Raw genomic sequence first — 24,526 nt, 5'->3', positions numbered from 1 at the left:
CCTAATGGACATGTCATCTGTTCCACCATGGACACTGCCATCGAGGCAGGATCTTCTAATACAGGGTCCATTCAAGCATCCAAATCTAGTTTCTCTGCAACTGACTGCTTGGAGATTGAACGCTTGATTCTCTGAATCAGTTATAGATACTCTGATCCAGGCTAGAAAGCCTGTCACCAGGAAAATTTACCATAAGATATGGCGGAAATATCTTTGTTGGTGTGAATCCAAGGGTTATTCGTGGAGTAAAATTAGGATTCCCAGGATATTGTCTTTTCTCCAAGAAGGATTGGAGAAAGGATTGTCAGCTAGTTCCTTAAAGGGACAGATATCTGCTCTGTCTATCCTGTTACACAAGCGTCTGGCAGAAGTACCAGACGTTCTAGCGCTTGCGCAGGCTTTAGTCAGAATCAAGCCTGTCTATAAACCTGTGGCTCCTCCATGGAGTCTAAATTTAGTTCTTTCAGTTCTTCAAGGGGTTCCGTTTGTACCTTTACATTCCATAGATATTAAGTTATTATCTTGGAAAGTTTTGTTTTTGGTAGCTATATCTTCTGCTCGAAGAGTCTCAGAATTATCTGCTTTGCAGTGTAATTCACCCTATCTGGTGTTCCATGCAGATAAGGTGGTTTTGCGTACCAAACCTGGTTTTCTTCCTAAAGTGGTTTCTAATAAGAAGATTAACCAGGAAATAATTGTTCCTTCTCTATGTCCTAAACCATCTTCAAGGAAGGAACGGCTATTACACAATCTTGATGTGGTTCGTGCTTTCAAATTCTATTTGCAAGCAACTAAAGATTTCAGACAAACATCATCCTTGTTTGTTGTCTATTCTGGTAAGAGGAGAGGTCAGAAAGCGACTGCTACCTCTCTTTCTTTCTGGCTGAAAAGCATCATCCGATTGGCTTATGAGACTGCTGGACAGCAGCCTCCTGAACGAATTACAGCTCATTCCACCAGAGCTGTGGCTTCCACATGGGCTTTCAAGAATGAGGCTTCTGTTGAACAGATTTGTAAGTCAGCAACTTGGTCTTCACTGCATACTTTTGCCAAATTTTACAAATTCGATACTTTTGCTTCTTCGGAGGCTATTTTTGGGAGAAAGGTTTTGCAAGCAGTGGTGCCTTCCGTTTAGGTTACCTGACTTGTTCCCTCCCTTCATCCGTGTCCTAAAGCTTTGGTATTGGTATCCCACAAGTAAGGATGAATCCGTGGACTGGATACACCATGTAAGAGAAAACAGAATTTATGCTTACCTGATGAATTACTTTCTCTTACGGTGTATCCAGTCCACGGCCCACCCTGGCTCTTAAGTCAGGTTCAAATTTATTTTTGTTAAACTACAGTCACCACTGCACCCTATGGTTTCTCCTTTTTCTCCTAACCGTCGGTCGAAATGACTGGGGGGGGGGCGGAGCCTGAGGGGGAGCTATATGGACAGCTCTGCTGTGTGCTCTCTTTGCCACTTCCTGTAGGGAATGAGAATATCCCACAAGTAAGGATGAATCCGTGGACTGGATACACCGTAAGAGAAATTATTTATCAGGTAAGCATAAATTCTGTTTTTAAGTAGCCCGCAATGCGAACGCAACCTCAAGTTCGCATTGCATGGAAACTTTGCGCTCAATAGAATGCGCTTCCATAGGCTCCAATGGGAGCCTCAATCTCATGCCATGAGACACGGCATGAGAACTACCGCAGCAAAGGGAGTAAGCCGCACAGAGATGGGCAGCAAATTGAAATATATATGTATATGCTTATATACATTTATATTTATGTGTTTGTATGTGTATATACACATATTAACACATAAATATATATGTATATAATCATATACACTCACCAGCCACTTTAGATACACCTGTTCAATTGCTTGGCAACACAAATTGCTAATCAGCCAATCACATGGCAGCAACTCCATGCATTTAGGCATCTAAATGTGGTGAAGACGACTAGCTGAAGTTCAAACCGAGCATCAGAATGGGGAAGAAAGGGGATTTAAGTGACTTTGAACGTGGTATGGTTGTTGTTGTTGCCAGGTGGGCTGGTCTGAGTATTTCAAAAACTGCTGATCTTCTTGGATTTTCACACACAACCATCTCTAGGGTTTACAGAGAATGGTCCGAAAAAAGAGAAAATATCCAGTGAGCGGCAGTTGTGTGGACGCAAATGCCTTGTTGATGTCAGAGGAGAATGGGCAGACTGGTTCAAAAGGCAACAGTAACTCAAATAACCTCTCGTTACAACAAAGGTATGCAACACGTCGAACCTTGAAGCAGATGGGCTACAGCTGCAGAAGACCACACCGTGGTGCCACTCCTGTAAGCTAAGAACAGGAAGCTTAGGCTACAATTCGCACGCGCTCACCAAACTTGGACAATAGTGACATTCAGATGATAGGATCAGAATTTGGCATAAACAACATGAAAGCATGGATCCATCCTGCCTTGTATCAAGGGTTCAGGCTGTTGGTGGTGGTATAATGGTGTGGGGGATATTTTCTTGGCACACTTTGGGCCCCTTAGTACCAATTGAGCATTGATTAAATGCCACAGCCTTTAACCATGTCCATCCCTTCATGACTACGGTGTACCCATCTTCTGATAGCTACTTCCAGCAGGATAATGCATCATGTCACAAAGCTCAAATAATCTCAAACTGGTTTCTTGAACATGACAATGAGTTCACTGTACTCCAATGGCCTCCACAGTCACCAGATCTCAATCCAATAGAGCACCTTTGGGATGTGGTGGAACGGGAGATTCACATTATGGATGTGCAGCCGACAAATCTGCAGCAACTGCGTGATGCTATCATGTCAATATGGACCACAATGTCTGATAAATGTTTCTAACACCTTGTTGAATCTATGCCACGAAAAATTAAGGCAGTTTGAAGGCAAAAGGGGTCTAACCCGGTATTAGCAAGGTGTACCTAATAAAGTGTCCGGTGAGTGTATATATTTACAGGGAACACACAGTTCCCATACACCGCAATGTAAAGGCACTTTTCAGTGCTGTTTTTTTCTAACACCACTTATAACGGATAAGTGCAGGGTTTTTTTTGTTTTGTTTTTTGTTTTGTTTATATTTTTTTATTGAGGTTTTGAGAAGTTACAGCATATATAATATGTCCATATATATCCAACATAGTAGTGAAGTGTAAACAGATATCATGTGGTGGTCAAACTTAACAATAATAACAGAACACAAAAATTGTAGTTACCAGAGCCATATCTACACCATTGTGATACTACACCAGAAGGTGGAAAGAAGTATTATATAATAAGGCAATGTCTATAGTATGATAGTAGCTGTTAATGAGAACCCTAGTGCTATGTCTGGTATTATACACATAGATTGTGATTTTATAGTCTGCTGCCAGTTTTATATATAATATATAGGGATAAAAATGGGAACATCTAGTCCATAACAGATAAAGATAACACACATTCCACTAGAACATATATTAATGAAACCTCATTTCTTTTACAAGATATGACAAGTCCACGGATTTCATCCTCACTTGTGGGATATCGCCTCCTGGTCAGCAGGAAGTGGCAAAGAGCTCCACAGCAGAGCTGCATATATAGCCCCTCCCTCCCCCCCCCCAGTCATTCTCTTTGCCTGTGTTAGTGATAGGAAGAGGTAAAGTGAGGTGTTTAGTTTAGATTCTTCAATCAAGAGTTTTTTGTTTTTAAATGGTGCCAAAGTGTACTATTTTATTACAGAGCAGCTTTAAGTAGTCTTTTAGACTATGGGAACTGGTGGATTTTTGTCTCCACTGTGCCTCCCAGGATTGTGCTGCGTTTGCTGTACATAGTCTTGGAAATTCTTAACTAAGACTTAACTGTTTCACAGGCCCTCAGGAGGTAAAAGGTGGGCCTCTTGACACTGTGAAGTGGTCATGCTGTTACTCAGCATGAAGGTAAGTGCAGTTCTTTTATTCTGGGAGAGAAACAGAAGCTCAGATGAACTGTATGTTTATTATGCCTTGAGGTAAAGGTTAGTGGAACCAGACAATCTAGTGACTGCTACCTAGAAGCAATGGTATATGCGAAAACACAAGATGACAGTACCTGAATCTTTGAAACAATGTTTAATGGGCTATTGTGTGTATGTTTTTTTTTTTTTACCAGACACTCCGGCGGTTCTTAGTATGTGCCTTGACGCGCTGGGATGTTGTGTGTGGCTTTGCTTTCTGGGGCTGACAGACGCAGGGGAGCTAATAGACAGTGTTTTGTACTTTTGAACCAATTTTGGAGTGCGTATGTTTTTTTCTGGCCTCCGGTTAATGGCGGATGTTGCCTGTATTGGGATTATGCCCACGAGGGCGGAGCTTAAGACTCGCACACTTTCATAGCGCTCTTAGTGTTGTAAAGACAGTTGGTTCTTTCGGCCTCTAACCTACTGATACGGATTGCGCACTTGTTATTTTCAGTCCGGTCTCAGGAACAGGTAGGAGCCGCAGCAGAGCTGCGGCGAGGTGACAAGGCAGTTTATTATTTTTTTTAAAAGCTATCTGTGGCTTATACTTGTGGGTTCTTGCCAGAGAATAAGAATGGTGTAAGAGGGATAGAGAACTTAGAGAGCTTCTCTCTTGTGAAACAGTTTTCAGCAGATTTTATTCAATAAAAACATTTTGCTCAATAAAAACGGATAGCTGTGTAAATTGAGTTCTTAAAGACACAGTACTCAACATATTTATTTTACAGTTTAATTTCTGTGAGTAAGTCAAATTTGCTTGTTGTTTACTTTAGTAAGATGGATGAACACAGTGCATGCCTTATGCGTTTAAATACCATTGTGGAACCCCCTGTTACACTTTGTCCCTCATGTATAACTAGGGCATTACAGTGTAAAGAACAAATTTTCTTATCTGATGATAATAATGATTGTACTCAGAATGATGAGGTTCAGGATAAAGCTCAATCCCAAGCGTCTCAGCCCATAGCACCTGTACAGGCGACGCCATGTTCTTCATCTGTGTCTGCATCATTCACTCTGCAAGATATGGCTACAGTTATGTCCTCAACCCTTACAGAGGTGTTATATAAGTTGCCAGTACTACAGGGTAAACGTAGTAGAATAGAGACCCAGGTAGTCCAGGCGACTTCTGATTCCTTGATGGCGATCTCCGATCTTCCCTCCCAGGACTCTGAATGGGGGGGTAGGGAGGTTATATTAGGAGAACTGTCTGACTCAGGTAGTGCATTACCCAAGACAGATTCGGACGTGATGTCCTTCAGATTTAAGCTTGAACACTTTCGCCTGTTATTGCGGGAGGTTTTGTTAACCCTGGACGACTGTGACTCTATTGTAGTCCCTCCAGATAAATTGTGTAAGATGGACAGATATTTGGAGGTCCCTATTTACGCAGATGTTTTTCCGATTCCTAAAAGAATTTCGGAAATTATTAAAAAGGAATGGGAAAGGCCTGACACAGTTAGGGACATTTGGCAAATGATTCCTAAGGTGGAGGGAGCCATTTCTACTCTAAGCGTACAACTATTCCTATTGAGGACAGTTGTGCTTTCAAGGACCCTATGGATAAAAAGTTGGAGGGCTTCTAAAGAAGCTGTTTGTTCATCAAGGGTTTCTATTACAACCAACGGCCTGCATTGTACCAGTTACAACTGCGGCTGCCTTTTGGTTTGATGCTCTAGAAGAATCTCTTAAGACTGAGACTCCTTTGGAGGACATATTGGATTGAGTCAAGGCCCTTAAGCTGGCCAATTGTTTTGTTACGGATGCCGCCTTTCAGATTGCCAAGTTGGCGGCTAAGAATGCAGGTTTGGCCATTGTAGCACAAAGAGCCTTATGGTTGAAATCTTGGTCTGCGGATGTATCCTCTAAATCTAAGCTTTTAACTATTCCTTTCAAAGGAAAGACTCTATTTGGGCCTGAATTGAAAGAGATCATTTCTGACATTACGGGAGGTAAGGGTCATCTCCTTCCTCAGGATAGGGCGTCCAAACAAAGGAGACAGAATAATTTTCATTCCTTTCGAAATTTCAAAGGAGTCCCTTCTTCCACTAAACAGGAAGGGAACTTCGCACAGTCCAAGCCCGTCTTGAGACCCAATCAGGCTTGGAACAAAAGTAAACAACCCAAGAAGCCCGCTGCTGCTCCCAAGACAGCATGAAGGGGCGGCCCCCGGTCCGGGACCAGATCTAGTAGAGGGCAGACTTTCTCTATTTGTCCAGGCTTGGATAAGAGATGTTCAGGATCCCTGGACACTAGAAATCGTGTCCCAGGGGTACCAACTGGAGTTCAAAAATTCCCTTCCAAGGGGAAGGTTTCTGCTTTCACGATTGTATGTAGACCAGATAAAATGAGAGGCGTTCTTACGTTGTGTAAAAGACCTCTCTACTATGGGAGTAATTCGTCCCATTCCAATACAGGAACAGGGGTAGGGGTTTTACTCAAATCTTTTCGTTGTTCCCAAAAAAGAGGGAACGTTCAGACCCATTTTAGATCTCAAGAGTCTAAACAAGTTTCTCAGAGTCCCATCCTTCAAGATAGAGACGATTCGGACAATTCTTCCATTGATCCAGGAGAGTCAATATATGACTACCGTGGACTTAAAGGATGCATATCTTCACATTCCTATCCACAGAGATCACCACCAGTTTCTAAGGTTTGCCTTCCTGGACAAACATTTTCAATTTGTGGCTCTTCCCTTCGGGTTGGCCACGGCACCCAGGATCTTCACGAAGGTTCTAGGGTCTTTGCTAGCGGCTCTCAGACCACGGGGCATTGCAGTGGTGCCTTATCTGGGCGATATTCTAATCCAGGTGTTACAGAAGCATTAGTTATTTTGTTGTGAAGAGCTTATTTCCCAGCAGCAATGCCTGAACCAGCCAAGCCAGCGCCTAAGAAGGGCTCCAAGAAAACCGTAACAAGTATCATTTCATAAAGAGTTAACTCTTTTTTTTCAGCTTTTAGAAACTATTGTCTAATCACCTCTGGAGCCAGACTGCTAATTGATAAGATGAACTTGTAAACTTGTTATCTTAAGTACTGTAATCCTATTGTGGCCTGTCAAAGGACAGTGCTCTCTATCTAAATGTGTGATGGGGGATTTTGTGCTTCCCCCCCTCTCCCCCTGGGAGTGCCCTGTGTGCATGTAACCTTAATAAAAAGCAGGCTGGGCATCCCAGTCCTGAGTTCTTGTTTGACCCTCAATCGCAGCGTTGACTCGTTTTTGTGGGCAGAAGGGTATCCTAGCTGTACTGCAGCTAAGGGAGATTATTCTATATTTGCGAGACTCATATAGAATACTATGGAAAGCAGCTTCTCCCCTCTTTAGCAATAGGGATCCAGGCTACTAAGCGGTCCATCTCTCAGCGAGACTAAGGGTAACCGTAACATTTGGCGGCAGCGGCGGGATTTTCCTGGATTTCCTAGGAGAGGTACAGAACGGATGGAGAGCGCTTACGAAAAATTGAAGCGTACAACCCTAAAAGATTTACTTGAAAGCAGAGGCTCTGAGCGTCCCAGACCGACTTGCCACCGATGCAAGCAACCAGGGCATTTCATGGCTAGCTGCCCCCTTAATACGCACCAGACACCCAGGAATTACAATTACCCCTCTGGGTCCTATCGTCTGGCCCGGGCCCTCTGTGTTAACCAAGAGGCCCCTATGGAGGGATATGTGGGGCCGCTTCACGAGGCAGACCCTGTATATGCTGCTGAGGGACTAGGGGTAGCCAGTGGTCCCACTAGGTCAATAGCAACCCGGCTGAAGGGTTCCTCTACAATGGGCATATTTACTAGCTGGGCTTTAGGGTGATCGCCTCGCCTTCCTACTCGTTGACACACATCGCAGGTGTTACAGTAAGTTCTAACGTCAGCGTGCACCCCTGGCCAAAAGAACGTGTGAGTAATGCGGCAGAGGGTATGGCTCGAGGGGCTTTAGGGTGATCGCCTCGGAGGCCCAAGATACCCTATGCGGCATTTCGACCCTTCCTAGAGAGTGAGACAGGGATTGATGAATATTTGGCGGACTTCGAAAGGCAATGTGCCCTGCACCAGATTCCCAACAGAGAGTGGCCCACGATATTGTCTGGGAAACTATCCGGGCGAGCCCTGGAAGCCTTTCGTACTCTGGGTGCTGAGGAAGTGACACAGTATGAGCTAGTTAAGGAGACACTGTTGCAACGGTACGCTGTAACTACGGACACGTATCGCCGACAGTTTCGGGCACGGAAAAGAAGCCTAACGATACCCATATGGAATGGGCGCACCGAATGCGGAGAGCGGCAAATCACTGGCTGAGCGGAAGTAAAGCGGTGACTGGGGAGGAAATTTTACAATTGTTTCTCTTAGAACATTTTTATAATGGCATGGAACAGCAAGGGAAGGAATGGCTGCGAGACAGGCGGCCTTCTACCTTAGAAGAAGCAGCCAAATTGGCCGATGAACATTATGACTCCCGTCTTCACGAACCCATGAACTACCGAGCTCCAGCACGGGTCGAACCCAGAGAGGTTTACCGTGCACCCCCTCGTGCTGAATTCCGAGCCCCGGTGCCCACAGGGCCCGTCCGACACTCAGGACCTACGGAAGAAAGGTACGGGGACCCCTAAACCTGATCCGGGAGCACTGGGAGGGAGAGATGGAGGCTGACGGTGTCCCAATTGTGCCATACGTGCTGGAACTCAGGGACCGAATGGAGCAATTAGCCAAATCCGTGCGGGCTAATCTCCAGTTGGCCCAGAGAAGACAGAAAGTATGGTACGATCGGGGGGCCCGAAAGAGAATCTTCACCATAGGACAAAAGGTGTTAGTACTTAAGCCGGTGAAGACAGACAAATTGCAGGCGTCCTGGCAGGGTCCCTACCAGATCGTAGAGAAAAGGGGAGACACCACTTATGTGATAGCTAGCTGCCACGACAACAATCTTAGAAAGACATTCCATGTAAACATGCTCAAGGAATATTTTGAGCGACCAGAGAACGTGACGGCCGTATGTTGTTCCCCTAAGGAAGACCCCGACAGTTTACCCATTCCAGACCTATTAGAAAAGAGCCTCCCCACAGGTATAGTGGCGCAGGTTCAGATAGGGGACCGACTTAGCCCCACTGAAAGGGAGCAGCTCAACCAACTCCTCCAGTCCAAACACCTCACCTTCTCCCCGAAGCCAGGGTACACTACTTTAACCACCCACCAGGTAGATACTCCGGGACAAGCTCCCTTGCGCCAGGCTCCGTACCGAGTCCCCGAAGCAGTTAGGACAGGAATGAAGAAGGAGATCGATGAGATGCTCCAGCTCAGGGTAATTGAGCCCTCCGATAGTCCCTGGGCCTCCCCAGTTGTCTTGGTGCCCAAGAAAGATGGGACCACCCGGTTCTGCGTAGACTATCGGAGGCTCAATGAAAAGACCGTGACAGACGCTTACCCTATGCCCAGGGTAGACGAGCTACTCGATCGTATAGCCAGGGGAAATTACCTGACCACTATTGACCTCTGCAAAGGTTACTGGCAGATTCCCCTGGCCCCGGAGGCTATCCCCAAGTCGGCATTCGTCACTCCATTCGGCTTATATCAGTTTAGGGTAATGCCGTTTGGGATGAAGAATGCCCCAGCTACATTCCAGCGCTTGGTGGATAGGCTCCTGGATGGCTTCCAGAGTTTTGCTTGCGCCTACCTGGACGACATAGCGATCCACAGTGAGTCCTGGGAGGACCACTTAGCTCATGTGGGAATGGTTCTGGATCAGATCCGGGCTGCTGGCCTGACTCTGAAGCCAGAAAAATGCCACTTTGGGATGGCCGAGGTACAGTACCTGGGTCACCGGGTGGGGTATGGAAAGCAGCGACCAGAGCCGGCCAAAATAGAAGCTGTCGCCAATTGGCCCACCCCCATCACTAAGACTCAGGTCCTAGCCTTCCTGGGCACGGCAGGGTACTATAGACGGTTCGTACCAGACTACAGCACACTTGCCAAACCCCTGACTGACTTGACCAAGAAGAACTTACCTCGACAGGTCCTGTGGTCTCCCCACTGTGAAACGGCTTTCCAGGCTCTCAAAAATGCTCTAATTAACGCTCCTGTCTTGGCGGCCCCAGCCCTTAACAAACGTTTTATCGTCCATACAGATGCTTCCATGTTCGGGCTGGGAGCCGTCCTCAGCCAAGTAGGCGAAGATGGAGGGGAGCATCCAGTTGCCTACATCAGCCGGAAGCTCCTGCCCCGCGAAGTCAGCTATGCAGCGGTCGAAAAGGAGTGTTTGGCTTTGGTGTGGGCATTAAAGAAATTGACTCCCTATTTATATGGTCAGGAGTTCACTCTGGTCACCGACCATAACCCGTTGGTGTGGCTGAACCGGGTCTCTGGAGATAACGGCAGGCTATTACGTTGGAGCTTATCGTTGCAACCCTTCAATTTCACCATTACTTACAGACCTGGGAAACAGAATGGCAACGCCGACGGGTTGTCCAGACAAACCGACCTCAGCCCCGCATAACCAGCGGTCTGGATAGCCTTAGTCTGCCCCGAAAAGGGGTCAGACCGTGTCTGCCAGAGTGTTCCACAGAAAGGGAGCACTGTTACAGAAGCATTAGTTATTTTGTTGTGAAGAGCTTATTTCCCAGCAGCAATGCCTGAACCAGCCAAGCCAGCGCCTAAGAAGGGCTCCAAGAAAACCGTAACAAGTATCATTTCATAAAGAGTTAACTCTTTTTTTTCAGCTTTTAGAAACTATTGTCTAATCACCTCTGGAGCCAGACTGCTAATTGATAAGATGAACTTGTAAACTTGTTATCTTAAGTACTGTAATCCTATTGTGGCCTGTCAAAGGACAGTGCTCTCTATCTAAATGTCTGATGGGGGATTTTGTGCTTCCCCCCCTCTCCCCCTGGGAGTGCCCTGTGTGCATGTAACCTTAATAAAAAGCAGGCTGGGCATCCCAGTCCTGAGTTCTTGTTTGACCCTCAATCGCAGCGTTGACTCGTTTTTGTGGGCAGAAGGGTATCCTAGCTGTACTGCAGCTAAGGGAGATTATTCTATATTTGCGAGACTCATATAGAATACTATGGAAAGCAGCTTCTCCCCTCTTTAGCAATAGGGATCCAGGCTACTAAGCGGTCCATCTCTCAGCGAGACTAAGGGTAACCGTAACACCAGGCTTCCTCTTTCCAACTGACAAAGTCTCATACAGACATGGTTCTGTCCTTTCTAAGGACTCATGGGTGGAAGGTGAACCTAGAAAAGAGTTCACTAATTCCACAAACAAGGGTTCCTTTCCTGGGAACTCTAATAGATTCCGTATCCATGAAAATCTTCTTGACGGAAGTCAGAAAATTAAAGATTCTGGAGACATGCAGAACCCTTCAGTCCAATCCTTGGCCATCAGTGGCTCAGTGCATGGAGGTAATTGGATTGATGGTGGCGGCAATGGACATCATTCCCTTTGGTCATTTTCATCTCAGACCTCTACAACTGAGCATGCTCAGACAGTGGAATGGAGATTATGCAGATTTGTCTCCTCAGATAGATCTGGATCAGGAGACAGAGACTCTCTTCTTTGGTGGTTGTCGCTGGATCATCTGTCCCAAGGGATGTGCTTCCGCAGACCTTCATGGGTGATAGTGACAACGGCCGCCAGTCTACTAGGATTGGGTGCAGTCTGGAATTCCCTGAAGGCTCAGGGAGTGTGGACTCGAGCGGAATCTCTACTTCCCATAAATATTCCGGAGAGAGTTTAGGGAGCAATATTCAATGCGCTTCAAGCTTGGACTCGGAAAAAATTCATCAGATTTCAGTCGACAACATCACGACTGTGGCTTACAATCAATCATCAGGGAGGATCAAGGAGTTCCCTGGCGATGACAGAAGTTATCCAAGATAATTCGGGTGGGCGAGGCTCACTCTTGTTCTCTGTCAGCAATCTACATCCCAGGAGGTGGACAATTGGGAAGCAGATTTTTGAGCAGGCACAGACGTTTCATCCAGGGGAATGGGTACTTCACCCGAGGTCTTTGCCACCCTCTGTCTCTCACGTGGGGCAGGACCGGAGTTTGGATCTGATGGCATCTCGACAGGGACCCTCAGGCCGAAACTGATAGATGCCTGTGGCAGTGCCTTGGTCGTTCAACCTAGCTTATGTGTTTCCTCCATTTGCTCTCCTTTCCCGGGTGAATTGCATGATCAAACAGGAGAAGGCTTCTGTGATTCTAATCGCTCCTGCATGGCCTCGCAGGACTTGGTATGCCGACCCGGGTGGACATGTCCCTCTCTGCCACTGTGGAAGCTTCCATTGAGGCAGACCTTCTCATTCAGGGACCCTTCCTTCATCCGAATCTAATTTCTTTGCAGCTAACTGCTTGGAGATTGAATGCTTGATTTATCCTAAGCGGGGTTCTCTGATGCGGTCATTGATACCTTGATTCAGGCACACAAGCCTGTTACTAAAAGATTTACCACAAGATATGGCGTAATTATCTTTATGGTTGCGAATCCAAGGGCTACTCATGGAGTAGGGTTAGGATTCACAGGATTTTATCTTTTCTCCAAGAAGGATTGGAGAAATGGTTGTCAGCAAGTTCCTTAAAAGGACAGATTTCTGCTTTGTCCATTTTGCTACACAAACGTCTGGCAGATGTTCCAGATGTTCAATCCTTTTGTCAGGCTCTGACTAGAATCAAGCCGTATTTAGACCAATTGCTCCTCCTTGGAGTTTGAATTTAGTTCTCAAAGTTCTTCAAGGGGTTCCGTTTGAACCCATGCATTTCATAGATATTAAGTTATTATCTTGGAAAGTCTTATTTTTGGTTGCTATTTCTTCTGCTCGCAGAGTTTCTGAGCTTTCGGCTGTACAATGTGATTCTCCTTATCTTATTTTCCATGCTGATAAGGTGGTGTTACGTACCAAACCTGGTTTTCTTCCTAAGGTTGTTTCTAACAAGAATATTAATCAGGAAATTGTTGTTCCTTCATTATGTCCTAATCCTTCTAAGAAGGAGCGTATGTTACATAACTTGGACGTAGTTCGTGCCTTAAAGTTTTACTTGCAGGCGACTAAGGTTTGTCTTCAAACATCTTCATTGTTTGTGGTTTTTGCTGGGAAACGGTATGGGGCCAGAAAGCTACGGCTACCTCTTTCTTTTGGCTGGAGTATCATCCGTTTGGCATATGAGACTGCTGGACAGCAACCTCCTGAAAGAATTACGGCTGTGGGCCTCCTCATGAGCATTTAAATATGATGCTTCTGTTGAACAGATTGCTAGGCTGCCACTTGGTCGTCTCTTCATACTTTTTCCAAATTTTTACAAATTTGATACTTTTGCTTCTTCGGAGGCTGTTTTTGGGAGAAAGGTTCTTCAACAGGGTGCCTTCCATTTTGGGTCCCTGTCGTGTCCCTCCCTGGTCATCCGTGTCCTATAGCTTTGGTATTGTATCCCACAAGTAAGGTTGAAATCCGTGGGACTCGTCCTATCTGGTAAAAGAAAAGTAAATTTATGGCTTACCTGATAAATTTGTTTCTTTTACGATATGACGAGTCCACGGCCCCACCCTGTTATTTTTCTAAAGACCAGGTTTTTATTTTGTTAAACTTCAGTCACCTCTGCTCCTTGCCTTTCCTTTCTCTTCCTAACTTTGTTTGAATGACTGGAGGGGGAGGGAAAGGAGGGGGCTATATATGCAGCTCTGCTGTGGAGCTCTTTGCCACTTCCTGCTGACCGAGGAGGCGATATCACACAAGTAAGGATGAAATCCGTGGACTCGTCATGTCGTAAAAGAACAAATTTATCAGGTAAGCATAAATTTCCTTTTTATAATTTTAGCATATGTTCCCCCTATTACATAGAGGGTCACTTTTGGAGCAGCCGAGTCTATGAGTGAAAGTTTGAGACCTATGTTGAGATGTTATAATATAATGTTTAATGCTAGCGCTATTACAGTTGAGCAAGTCACCAGAAACAAATAAAACTGAAGCTTGCCTCCTTTTATATAGGGGCTACTATAGAACCCGAAAACATTCTTGTAAAACAATGGAGTGTGAACTATATATGATATGAAGCTGTTAATTGGCTGATAGGTAGTAACTACTAAACGGCAACTGCATTAGGGTGTTAAATATAAACTGTTATGATCTAGGACCACTTATGTAATGAGAAAGAACTGAGTAAATGGGTAAAACCAGTGGATATAACAATTAAATGTAGTATAGGTAATAATTTTATAACAATGAGAAAACTAGAAAACCATAGGGCAACCAAGTCTTTTCTCATATAAATGTGTGCTATGGGAGGATATAGGCTTCTGAGCTGAGGTTATCATACCATAAAAAAAAAAAAAAATCAATTTGAATGTAGATAAATGGCAACACGAAAATGGTTGCCACACCTTTCATATACACTTCCTCTTCCTGACAGGTCTGTCTCTGAAAGCATTGCACAAACAAATTCTTAAAGGCAGTCTGCCTTGGTTTAGTATGATAATATTATAAGAATTAGCAGTTATCTTTTGAGCAATGTGAGGTTTTCAGGCTAATGAGTTATGGGAGCAGGAGGCACATTAAACTTTGTATTCCAGAGGTCCTGGCAAGCATCACAAGATAGGCTAAAATGTGGTGTTGTGCTAGATCTATAGCATATATGATTCCTCTCCTTCCAGATGATTTTCAAACAGTTTTAGGAACATATAACTGGCCTAGAAGGGTCTTTTGCTAATTAAAAATGTCATTTACTTAAAATACACTATTATATGAACCTGGATAGTTTTATGTACAGCAACACACATGAGTGATGAGTTAACCTCTTAAGGACATATGACGAAATTTTTTCCGTCATAAAACAATTGAGCAAACTGAAAGCTGTGTCCTTAAAGGGTTAACAACAGTATTTTAACCTGATAACATTTTATACAAGGAGGCAGTCTTCTTAGTCAATAAAGCAGACCCCTACATTTAGGTGTTAATTCCCTGGGGTCAAAATCTACTTACTTTTAACCTACTGCACTGTATAGCAAATTACTATGGGCAATGAAACCCTAGACAACAATATAATATAATATAATAGAGAGACCAGTTACCCATAATTTAGAGAAAATAAATAACAATGAATGAATGCCCTGTCATAAACTGAGAACAAGCAGGTAATGAAAAAAAAAGGACAGTCTCTAATGTAGTAGGCTGAAACGTTTAAGCGTCCTTAAGAAATTATTTTTGAAAGCTCTCTGCGGTCTAGGAAAGTAAGAGAGAAGGTAGCAACGAGTCAGCCTTAAAATAACAGTTCAGGGGTCTCCCACTACCCACACCACACTTGTCGAGGGCTGCTTCGCTGTAACAGTACCCTCATCTGAGTGTAAGTGTATTGCATGTTCTTATTGAACATAAGAAGATTTCCGTCTAAGAGCATTGTCGCCTGTTAGTCAGCGAGGTTCCAATCAGTAAAATAGAGGCTCCCAGTTTGAATCATGGCCCAATGTATTTTTGCCGCAAGCTTCTGTTGGGTCTTGGCATATATGAGGACCAGGAGCTGCCGAAGCAATATCAGATCGGGTGATGTCTTCTGCGTGATAATGCAAGTGATTTATCCCTCGATCCAGCGGGCCGATCGCATCCCTTGGGGCTCGTGAACGTAAAGAGCACAAGGATCTTTCTGTGTCACAAACATTTGGTAGGTCGCTGTCAGCATGGCTCGCCATAATTAACGGAGCAAGTGCACACTGTACCTCTGGAAATGTTTCAGCCGACCACTTATTCTGAATTGAGAGCACAATGATGTTTTCCTCACTTTTGCCATGGGATCTTATGGTATTTAAGAGCTGGTAGAATCTATCATCCATTAGCTTTGCAAGAGTTGTCAGGAAGATTTTGCTCCTGAGGGAAGTCTTCCATCTATTCTCTCACCAGGCAGTCCTCAAAAGGGCTATGTATATAAAGAAAAATACATAGGAATAGGGAAACGTTGTCTAGTTCTCCCTCTATGAACAGTTAATGTCCCTTAATTGTAAATAAGGCATATCTCCTGCTTTTGCATTTTTATATTACAGCAGACCAGGAACTGCTCAACCCTGATAAGCAGGGGGGCGGTGCCGAGGTCTTGTGAGAAGGGCTCCCGCCCCAAGGGCCTCAGCAGTCCGAATCAAGTCCCAGATATTATAAACACTTTGCATTTTGGTATGGTGCGAGTCAGCTTGTCATGTAGAGGCTATATCTTATGTTTCCTGCAAGGATGTAAAAGTTATTAGAAGATAATTGGGCAGATTATCTTAGACTTCCTAGGAGCTTCTGATATTGCGATCTGGTATGGCCACTGCCTGGAAACGCCCCCCAAGTGCCGGTTTTAAAAAATAAAATAAAATCTAATGATGGTGATCTTTGAGCAGTGGTAACTGTGGTAACACCTTTCAAGAAAAAAAGTGCTTTTATCTCTGTACTGTACATTGGGGCATCTCTGATCTATACTGATCTATATTATAAACCCCAAAAGCCATATGGGCCCTTATTTCACATGTGGCTACTCATGATGATTAATTTAGTCAGCTGATCACCATAACAGCAGTGGTCACTGGCTATTTTTCATATCATGTTACTAAAATCTATGCAACATTTTATATGTTTACAGTTTTTGCTGCAGCTATCTCACATGCCATGAAATATAAATATAATAACAAAATATAGTGATTTCTCTGAGCCTGCTAAAAAAAAAAACCAAACATATATTTTGTGAGGGTCACTCACTGAAACCGACTTACAAAAGCGTTCAAATGTAGGTAGCAAAAAAAGGAAGCTTAAAATGGGCTCAGCACTTGGGGTTGAAAAAAGGCTTAGTGGGTGAAAGGGTTAATCTGTGTATGATAAATAAGCACTAATGCTGTTTGAGGAGATCTCTTTTGATGTTAGTTTGTTAGATGCACCATATATTACAGTATATATATATATATATATGTGTGTGTATATATATATATCTCGGTGTATAAATATATATATATATATATAGATATATAATATATATATATACTATATATATATATATATATAATATATTATATATATATATATATATATACATACACACAGTGTATGTGTATATATAATGTGTAAGTATACAACACTCGCTTATGCACTCAACTCATACACTCACTCATATGTAGGTATTGAGGTTTGACCTGTGTTGAACTTAAACACTGATTCTGCATGGTGTTAAACCTAATTAATAAATATCAATGTAAAATAATTTTATATTTTTAACATAACTGGTATTCTCACTATTTACTTTCAAAACAGATCGACCAAAGAGCTTAGATATTCAAAGTCAAGACCGACCTGCAGATGCTTCTTTCAGTCTTTTTATATCGCATCTTGTTACTCCCAGATACTGAGATAAACCATTTTCCTGTTCTACATGTGGGAAATGTTTTACCCAGGAGAAACACATCTTATTAGACATCTAAACATTCACACACGAGATAAATCTATATTCATGTTCTGAATGTGGGAAACGTTTTACTGAGAAATCAACTCTTTTACTCATAAGAAAATACATACAGTTGATATGGTTGAGAAAGATTTTCTTGTTCTGAATGTGGAAAATATTTTGCCTCAAAACCAAGTCTTGCATATCATGAAAAACCTCATACAGGAGAGAAACCATTCACCTGCTCTATATGTGGGAAATGTTTTTACTGGAAATCACATCTGATTACTCATCAGCAATACATATAAGTGAAAAGGCTTTTTTCATGTTTGGAATGTGGGAAAATCTTTTATGGGAAATCGTATCTTAAAAGCACACCAGAAAATTCATACAGGCAAAAAGCATTTTCATGTTCTCAATGTGGAAAAAGTTTTTACCGGAGAGTAAATCTTAAAGACATGAGAGAATTCATACAGGAGGGGACTCATTTCCATGTTCTAAATGTGAGAAAAGTTTTAAACATAAGTCAAGTCTTATTTCTCATTACAAAATTCATACAGTAGATTAAATATTTCAAGCCAAGTACACATAAGAGAACACACGGCAAAATAATAAGACAAACTAAATGAGCTTTTTTCCTTCCTATTTCTAGGAAGTTTACAATCCTGCTTGTATTCCCTCTCAACCACAAAAAGTAAAGGTAATGCTATACAGGGTAGCCCTCAGTTTACGCTGGGGTTAGGTTCCAGAAGGAACAGTTGTAAATCAAAACTGTTGTAAATTAAAACCTAGTTTATAATGTAAAGTCAATCGGAAGTGAGGGAGATAGGTTCCAGGCCCCTCTCAAAATTGTCATAAGTAACACCTAATACATTATTTTTAAAGCTTTGAAATGAAGACTTTAAATGCTAAACAGCATTTATAAACCTAATTAAAATAATCACACAACACAGAATATATAATTAAACTAAGTTAAATGAACAAAAATATTTGCTAAACAAGCATTATAAACCTAATAAAATAATCACACAACACAGACTTCACTTGCATTTTTCTGCAAACAGGTTCTTTCTATGCATTCCAATCTGACTGATTTATAGATCTTGTTCATCTTGAAATCTACTAGATAGCTCAGGTCTGGTTAAAACTGATAATTTCAGATTGCTTGGCTTTGCTGCAACACAAGCGGACAGCTCCACCTACTGGCTAGTTTAATAAATGCACGGCTTCTCAATGCTTTTCAATAGCAGTCACATGACTGGAAAAAAAGGTTTGTTATTCTGAAACGGTGTAAATTGAACCGTTGTAAAACAAGGGTCACATGTATTGTATACTATAAATACCACCAACAAGGTATTTACACAAAGGGTGTACTATATACACACAATGCAGAAATAGTAGAAATGACATGTATAGTGACCTTAAATACTTGAGACTTTCAGGCACCATCAAATGAAGGCAGCTCTTCTCAAAAACTGGATGGGTTCACCACATGAATAGATCAGTAAAATAAAATGAAGAAAAGGTGCCTCGTGGGGAGGTGACAACTAAACACTGGGGTCACAATAGGTATCTTCTAACAGGAAGACACCTATCTGGTATTGTAGGAGCAGGCTGGGTTCAGTTGTCCAGAAAACGGACCCACTTGCCTAGGTGCTGGATGATCCTCTAAAACTGGACATGCAGCATTAGCTAAGAGACAATATTTTTTTTTTTTTTTCCACTGTTAAAGGGTTACTAAACCCAAAATGTTTTCTTAATGATTCAGAGTAGAGCAGACAATTTTAAGCAAGTTTTCTAATTTACTCCTATTATCAATTTTTTCTTCGTTCTCTTGCTATCTATATTTAAAAAGCAGGGAATTTAAAGCATAGGAGGGATTTTTGGTTCAGAGCCTGGGTTATGCTTGGTTTATTGGTGGCTAAATGTAGCTACTACTAAACAAGCACTATCCAGGGTGCTGAACCTAAAATGGGCCAGCTCCTAAGCTTTACATTCCTGCTTTTTAAATAAAGATAGCAAGAGAACGAAGAGAAAAATTGATAAATAGGAGTAAATTAGAAAGTTGCTTAAAATTGTCTGCTCTATCTGAATCGTTTAAAGAAAAAAAATGGGTTTAGTGTCCCTTTTAAAAACTATTTAAAGGAGGAGGCTCCATTACATGAGAGAAAAAACAGAAAAATTATTTTTAACTTTAAAAAAAATCCAGTCTTTAGATTGCTATATGTTCTTGTTTTAAAGGGATATGCAGAACCTGAGAGAGCCAGTGGTCAGTGTGCCGGGCAATTGAGGGGACCCAGCCTGCTCCTTAAGCACCAGATAGGTGCTTCCTGTTTGTCAGTATGCAGTTTGTAGATACTATAGACTCCTGTGTTTTCATGAATAAAGTTCAGTGATTTTTCTGATCAACCATTCTATAGTAATATGAGGGATGGGAATTTGATTTGACATTTCAGTTTTATAGGAACTGTATATGCTACACAACTCCTGTTTATAACCTGTGTCTATAACATGTGAGGAATTGTTCCAGTGTTTTATTGCTGCATTGTTATTTTATATATATATATATATATATATATATATATATATATATATATATATACACACAGTGTGTGCGAGTGTATATATATATATATATATATATATATATTTAGATCTATATATATATTATCTATATATATATATATATATATATATATGTTAATCTTGGCATTTGCTGCAATTCTTTATTTAAAAAACAAATCCTATTTCCTCATATTTGTATATTGAACCATACTGTTAATAAAAATATAAAAATAAACACATGCATTTGGTTTGGTTTTATTATCACTGCTTTTGACCTTCATAATAATAGGACTCTCCTTTCTGAATAACATGACCACAATCACTTTTTGTTAAAGGGACAGTGCACTGTAAAATTGTTTTTCCCATAATGTATTTTCAATGACTTGTTATACCATCTGCAGAGTATAAAATGTATGAGAAATTGCATTTATAGGTTTATTTGTGTAATTTTGTGCATTGAAACTACAGCCTATTACAATGAATTGAGCTTGCAGGTAATTTCAATTCTCATTATGTTATCACTTTGTGTACACACACTTGCTTCCATATCTTTTATTTGTCTGTAAACCAAAGCCCATCTCTTCTACACCCCACCGGGAGTGTAATTTCTTCACCTGGCTGTGTTTACATTGCCTGTCAATAGCCTGGACTTAAGTATAGAACTTTTAGTATAGGTGAGAATACCACTGGCTAAATCAGCTATTTCAAATGGCAGAAATAAAGGTAAACAAGCCACTTGTAAACAATTTAATACCTCCAGCAGGTAAAATGGACTATTGGAAGAAATTAAAGGATGAATTTGATTGGGATAAACCGTCCCTTTAAATTTCTCATTGGTACCCAGCTGCCTTGTGTTGTGCCTCCTACTTAGGACCATGACAGAGATAATCTTGTGTCTCTGCTTTATAAGTATTTGGTAGTATCTGCATCACTGTGGGTTTTTTTTTAATAGAACAACTATTGGACAGAACTGGAGACAGAATCATTATAACTTATAAGTATCAGCATTTACTCACGAGCGCCATCTATTTGTAGCTGACTTGATACATGCTCACAGCTTAAAATCTTCACTACTTAGGGCCTGATTTAATAAACTCTTAGCTTAGGTGAGATGATATAAAATGACCCTCCAGCACTGCAAGATCCCTAGTAAAAATCTAAAAGACAGATTTTGCTTTACTTTTCCAAGGAGAGTTCCCTACATTTCTGTATGTGAAGGAGAAACAAGTCCAGTGGAATATAGTACTGCTGACATGAGGAGTTCTGCTGTATTTACCTGGAAGTCCCTGAGAGATGATATGCCTTCCATAGAAACGAATGAGGCTCTCTAGAATAAAGAATTTTTCATTGGAGAGTGAAAGTTAACAGAATACCTGGGGCGATATAATAAAGGCTCAATTTGCAGCAAATACAAGTTAAACTGAAATATTTTCGCTACAATTTAACTTGATTTTGCCTCTAGTTTAGTATATAGTGTATATTAGTTTTCTGTCAGTTAAAGGGACATAATACTCATATGCTAAATCACTTGAAAGTGATGCAGCATAACTAAAACGCTGACAGGAAAATAATCACCTGAACATCTCTATGTAAAAAAGGAAGATGTTTTTACCTCACAATTTCATCAGCTCAACAGAGGTAAGTGTTGTGTAAAAAGTTATACGTCAGCTGCTGTCCAGCTGCAGGTGAAAGAAAAAAAGAAAAGAAGAAATGAACAGCAGCCAATCAGCATCCTCAGTGCTGAGGTCATGAACTCTTTTACTGTGATCTCATGAAATTTCACTTAACATTTGGGTATCATGGCCCTTTAAATAAGTGTATTGGGAATTTTGAGCAAACTTCGCCTGCATACAGCTAGCAAGAAAAATCAGTAAGACCAGCTTGCTTAAAATGCTTACATCATTTCACAAGACTTGAAATCACTGCTGGATCTAAATCTAAATGTGTAAAATATAAAACCGAAAGTGAAAAGCTTAAATGTAATAATACTGAAAGGGCCGAATCTGCATTGTAAAGAAATATAAAATACAAAGCCCAATGTGTAGGTGTAAACAAAACTATAATATTGTCAGTATATGGCCGGGTTATAATACAATATATTTAATAATTATTCTTAAAAAACAAAACAATAAAATAAATGTAAATTCCTAAATTCTTTATATTAGTTAAAATTATAGTTACATTGAATTATATTTATAGAAACCAGATATGAATCAAACTATATAAGTTTAAAATGTTATAATATGCTATACAAAAATCATAAAATTACCTTATTCACAATAATCTCCCAAATCAGAGTTGCATTTAAATATCACAATGAGATACCAGAATCTTCTGTTATTAACCAATAACTCTAGTTCAAGTGCTCAATATGGATTACCCACTTACTATGCTTAATAACTACCAGGGATATAATCACAATAACCAGGTTTATGTACAGTTCTGAAAGAGTTCACTATAATAACTGACTTATAAATCAGGAGTATAAAACCCTGTCTATGAATAAATTATTTAGCAATAATGACTATTAAGACTACACAGGACTATGAAACACAAGCTTAAAATACTAAGTGCCCTTTAAATCTATTAACTGCAATTTGACTAGCAATAATTAATGTATTTGCTTTAAAATATCAAATTATATACTTAACAATTTCTTATACTTTACTAGGTCACCAATTTGAGAATTCAGTTAATATCCAAATATGTCTATCGTCATATGTCCTTAGAGGAATTATGCACATTTGTAAGATAATCCACAAAGATGTGCCCAACGTATTTGTCTTACAGAAAACTGTGTTCTGTGTATATGGCTGGGTTAAAACACAATATATTTAATAATTATTCTTTTAAACCTAAACCCCAATAAAATATGCATATACAAAAAACCATAAAATTAATATAAATTCTGAATTCTTTTGTTAGTTAATATTTATAGACACATTGAAGTACATTTGTAGGAACCAGAGTATGAGTCAATACTATACACGTTTAAAACTATTAAAATATGCTATTCAAAGTTAATATAAGTTGCCTTATTCACAATAGTCTCCAAATCAGAGTTGCATTTAAATATCACCATGAGACTAAGATATAAGCCACTAACATTCAGACTGGTACAATTTTAACAGTGCTAAGTTAAACAAGTAGGACAATATATATTGAAATACCAGAGAGGTGTATATATTATTTGTGTAAACAACCAATTCCTATGCCAATTTCTCTAAGCTGAAATAAATTCTTAGTTATCTACAATTAAAACAAATTCAAAGATATAGATCTATATTTGCAAAGAGAAGCAGTTTTAGCATTTAGGATTTGTTTAACAATACATAGGCTCTGAATACAAGGTAAAAATACAATTTATTCCTTTAAGGTCTGCTACCTATAGGCACCAATGGATGTTTGTTTTAAATATTTAGTGTGGCAAACCTAGCCACTTCTGGATTATAACGTAAGAAAGGTTGTCTATAGGCTGTATATTGTGCTATGTAGATGTGACAGACCCTTCTATCAGCACTGAAGGAGTTAACTGTGTTCAGCTTTAGCCTCAGCTATTGTGCACTGTCATTAATGTTATTGATACACAGTCCATTGTTTAATCAACCTCAGAGAGCAGAGACCCTAGATGATAAGGGAAAGCAAGTGTGTGTCTGTGTTTAAATTGTTATCAGCTTGAGCAAGGTATTCTATTGTATCATGTAAAAGGCGTGTTCCCTCCATCTAATGTACAACATTCTTTCAACCCCCCTTCTGGGGGGTCAGACCTGCATAAATACTGGGCATATAGCCTTAATAAAAGTCATTCTGTTTAAACCTGAAAACTGGCTGGGTTGTGAATTGCTGCTTCCCTATGCAGAACATTGTTCCCTGGTGTTAACCCTTGGTATCCTGTTGGTACCGTTACAATTGGTGGCAAGCGACGGAATGAACCTTATCGCCCAGAAGAGCAACTACACAGCCAGTAACCTCAGGAAGAGGGGGATTATTAAAATACTGACTAAGATGGGAAGGGAGTACCAGGGACCAAAGTGAATGGAGATGGATTTTTCTAAGCTAAAGAGACAAACGTTAAAGGAACTGCTAGAAGCCAGGGGAAAGATAGGCAGAAGCAAACCCAAGGCTATATTAATTGCTGAGCAGATGGAGGGAGACAGAGCTCGCAGCGCTACGCCTCCAGCAGCCATGGAGGAGACCCTATACCAGAGGGGAAATGAGGACCAGGCTGGAATTTTTACCCCAACCGGTACCACGGGCACTCAGCAACCCAGTAAGACCCAAAATCCCATACCATGCATTTAAAATGTTTTGTGAGGAGAAGGATGAGATCGATGGGTATTTACAGGATTTTGAGGAGACTGTGTGAGTTACATGATTTTGGAGCAGTCCGTATGGGTGCCGGTGCTAGCAGGCAAGCTAGCCGGTAGGGCAGCGGACGCGTATCGCGCTGTACCAAGGGAGGAGCAGCAAGGATTACGCTAAAGTGAAGAGGAGCGATCTTGGAAAGATATGCCATTACCCCAGAGGCATACCGGCGCAAGTTTAGAGGCCTGCGCAAGCCAGAAAGAGATTCACATGCAGAGTGGGCCCACA

General features: G+C 41.2%; 1 protein-coding gene across 1 annotated transcript in view; it reads left to right on the top strand.

Annotated features, from left to right (window-relative positions):
* LOC128636447 (zinc finger protein 484-like) overlaps positions 1–17,333 on the top strand; it is a 130,104-nt gene extending 112,771 nt beyond the window's left edge. The window contains exon 9 of the mRNA XM_053689461.1: positions 17,239–17,333. Within this exon, the coding sequence (XP_053545436.1) occupies positions 17,239–17,333 (95 nt within the window). The remainder of the gene's footprint in view (positions 1–17,238) is intronic.
* The last annotated feature ends 7,193 nt before the right edge of the window (positions 17,334–24,526 follow it).

The sequence above is a fragment of the Bombina bombina genome, chromosome 7 (assembly GCF_027579735.1).
Source record: "Bombina bombina isolate aBomBom1 chromosome 7, aBomBom1.pri, whole genome shotgun sequence".
Classification (NCBI taxonomy): domain Eukaryota; kingdom Metazoa; phylum Chordata; class Amphibia; order Anura; family Bombinatoridae; genus Bombina; species Bombina bombina.
This window is presented reverse-complemented; position numbering and strand designations above follow the sequence as displayed.